The 2,757-nt window shown below is 34.1% G+C and overlaps 1 protein-coding gene across 2 annotated transcripts in view; it reads right to left on the bottom strand.

Annotated features, from left to right (window-relative positions):
• Positions 1-2,757, bottom strand: part of LOC119587979 (borealin-like) — a gene marked incomplete in the record, with an annotated part of 10,567 nt that overhangs the window by 5,925 nt on the left and 1,885 nt on the right. For both annotated transcript variants that reach the window (XM_037936698.1, XM_037936699.1), the window contains 2 exon segments: positions 619-752; positions 886-1,032. In XM_037936698.1, coding sequence (XP_037792626.1) covers positions 619-752; positions 886-1,021 — 270 coding nt within the window.

The raw sequence follows: 2,757 nt of genomic DNA, 5'->3' as shown, positions 1-2,757 counted from the left end.
TATACTTCAATGCATCTTATATGTGGTTAACTTTCTATATCCTTAAGTTCATTCAAATATGTGGCTGGCATTGTAAGATTATACCCTAACTTTGATTCAATAAACTTGTCTTAACCTAACTTCACTGACACCAGGTAATGTAGTTCTTTGTGGAAGACCTCATTTGACAACAAGAACAATTGTGACTTTTCTGCCTTCATAGGAACAATAGCATGAAGGGAGTAAACAGAAAAATACATCCACTCACAAGGATATAGGACAAGGATAGGGTTAAGAATCACTCTTCCAGATACAGCCCGTAGATCTCACTGACAATTTGTTTTTAAATAAAGAACCAATCTAAGGTAATTAATATACCTTATAGATTGGTCTCTGTGCCTTTGTTGGAACACTGAGGAAATAGATTTTATGCCTCTCATCACAAGTTGACTTACAAGTTAAATACTCTGGATAGAACATAGTAAATATAATCATCAGAGAAAAGTTGTTTTGAAAACTGCCATGGTTAGTAACATCAACAAATTCCTGATTTAAAAATTTGTAATTTTTAGACAAACACTTACTTTCTCTTTAGGGAGACTCCCACATAATGAAAAGAAACTAACTAGAATTATATACCTGTTTAACGTGATCCACCCAAAGCATCTTCTTCGTTTTTTCGGGATAACGAAGAAGGTCAATTCTGTAGATCTGCCGAATAGATTCCTGAATATTCTTGATTTCTTCTTCCATCAATGCCTTCCTTCTTTCAACTGTAAGGATTCCACTGTTTTACTATCTGTTGTATGCCAATGTAAACTTTGTATCATAAACATAACCAATATCCTTTATTTATCCTCATTGAGTATTGCAAGCATGCCTAACTGTTCTAGCCTACTGTCTTACCCTCCAGATCAAAGTCCTCCAGCAGGAGTTTCAGCTTCTCCTTGCGCTGTTCTGCCTCCATGTCTGGCTCACTGGAGTCATCAGGCAGTGCTGGCTTTGCCCTCGAGGGGACACGGGAACGCTTCTTCCTCGGCATGATTTCTTATACTGGAATACAAAGATTCTACTAGTAAATGGAGATGGCAGAGGAAAAAAGGGAGTTTGCTGTAAACTAAGAAGATTGGTAAATGATAAAGTAAGAGACCAGCCAAAAGCTCATGTTGATATTACAGCTATATGTGAATGTAAAGGCTTAAATGAGCAGAAGAAACTGCTCTCATAATCTTCTGATAACTTTTTTAGGGACATCCATACACATATCTTCATAACATAAATTATAACAATTGCACAACTGCAAATAACTGCATGCAATTTAAATAGGCTAAATAACCAAAACAGCTAATCACCAAGATTTATTAATTTTTAAAGAAAAATAATTTTTAATAATAAAAGGAAATACATGAAAGGCTATCCCATAACAGAGTTGCACACTGCCAATAATAATAAATTTGGTATCACTGGACTGCTTATAATGTCTACTGTCCAAACAAAGTAGTTTTAGCCTATGGAAACAAACTTGGTGTTAAATAAGTATGCAATGGTTCATTTGGTATTTCAAAACATCTTCATAAAATTAAATAACATCTTTAATCCTATACTTAGACCCCTATTGATCCTTAATCATATTCTGTATATCTGCATATTTGTACAAATTTACTCCTACACATTACTGAGATAACCAAAGTGTAGTTCCTGTAAGCTATTTCTGTTTACAAGATGACTTGGGCCTGAGGAGTGTTAGAAACATGTATCAGAGCTGGTCAGAAACAAAAATTAAGGCAGAGCAGGAGTGAGGAACGATTGAATGCATTTTTTAAGTAAGTGCTAGAGAGTCTTGACCCAAAGGGATTTCAGATCTAATGTCTCCTCTACTAACAGGGAGAACATGCGCCCATTCCTGGTCAAACTGCTCCCTGGTTGGTCCAATTTATACATAGTATATGTAAGCCTATAAGCATGCACATACCTAAATGGTGCCAAACATTGTGTTACCTATTGGTAATTATATAAAAAGAAAAACATGAAACTAACTTATCATTTCAACTTCAGATTGAATAATACCATTCTAAGGAATAAAAAGAACGTCTGCCTAAAATAAGAAAATAATGCAAATTTCAAAAGGAAGAGAGCATTAAAGCCGCCTCAGTAAAAATTCTACCAAACAAGAATTTCTTTATATAAATTCTACTCAATTTCTTTAAATAAGATGATAATGGGGCCATAGAATATAAATATTTTGCATAAAATCTATTCAAATTCTTCATATAAAATTATGCATTACAGAGACTTCGAAAAAAAAAAAGGAAGCAATGGAAAAATATGAGGAAAAATGAAAGGCACCTAGCAAGAAAAATTCTGCAAAACAAAGAAAAAAAGTAAAAGAATAAAACAACTCTGAGCTTGCAAGACAGTTTAGATGAGAGCCTGACTCTAGTCTGGTTGCAGCATTACAGCCTAAGATTGAACCTAAGATTGATTCTTGGACTGGGGTGAAATTCATAACAGCGACATCAAACTGATATAGAGCAACCCTGAAAGAAAATGTTATGGCTTTTACATTATGCCAGAAGTGGGAAAAACTATAACATCCCCACAACCACAATGAACTAGTTTTGTCTTGGAAATGTTACATAGCAAGATCAGGAGTAAGGTATTGTTTTTCCACCTGATATAAAGTTAATAATTCATTCTCATTTTAAATGACAGGCTAGCACTCCCATTAAAAATCATGTTATCTCAAATGAATTTAGATTTATACATAATCAACTAACA

This window comes from Penaeus monodon, chromosome 23 (genome assembly GCF_015228065.2).
Source record: "Penaeus monodon isolate SGIC_2016 chromosome 23, NSTDA_Pmon_1, whole genome shotgun sequence".
Taxonomy (NCBI): domain Eukaryota; kingdom Metazoa; phylum Arthropoda; class Malacostraca; order Decapoda; family Penaeidae; genus Penaeus; species Penaeus monodon.
Note: the sequence above shows the minus strand (reverse complement) of the source record. Positions and strands in the feature narration are given on the sequence as shown.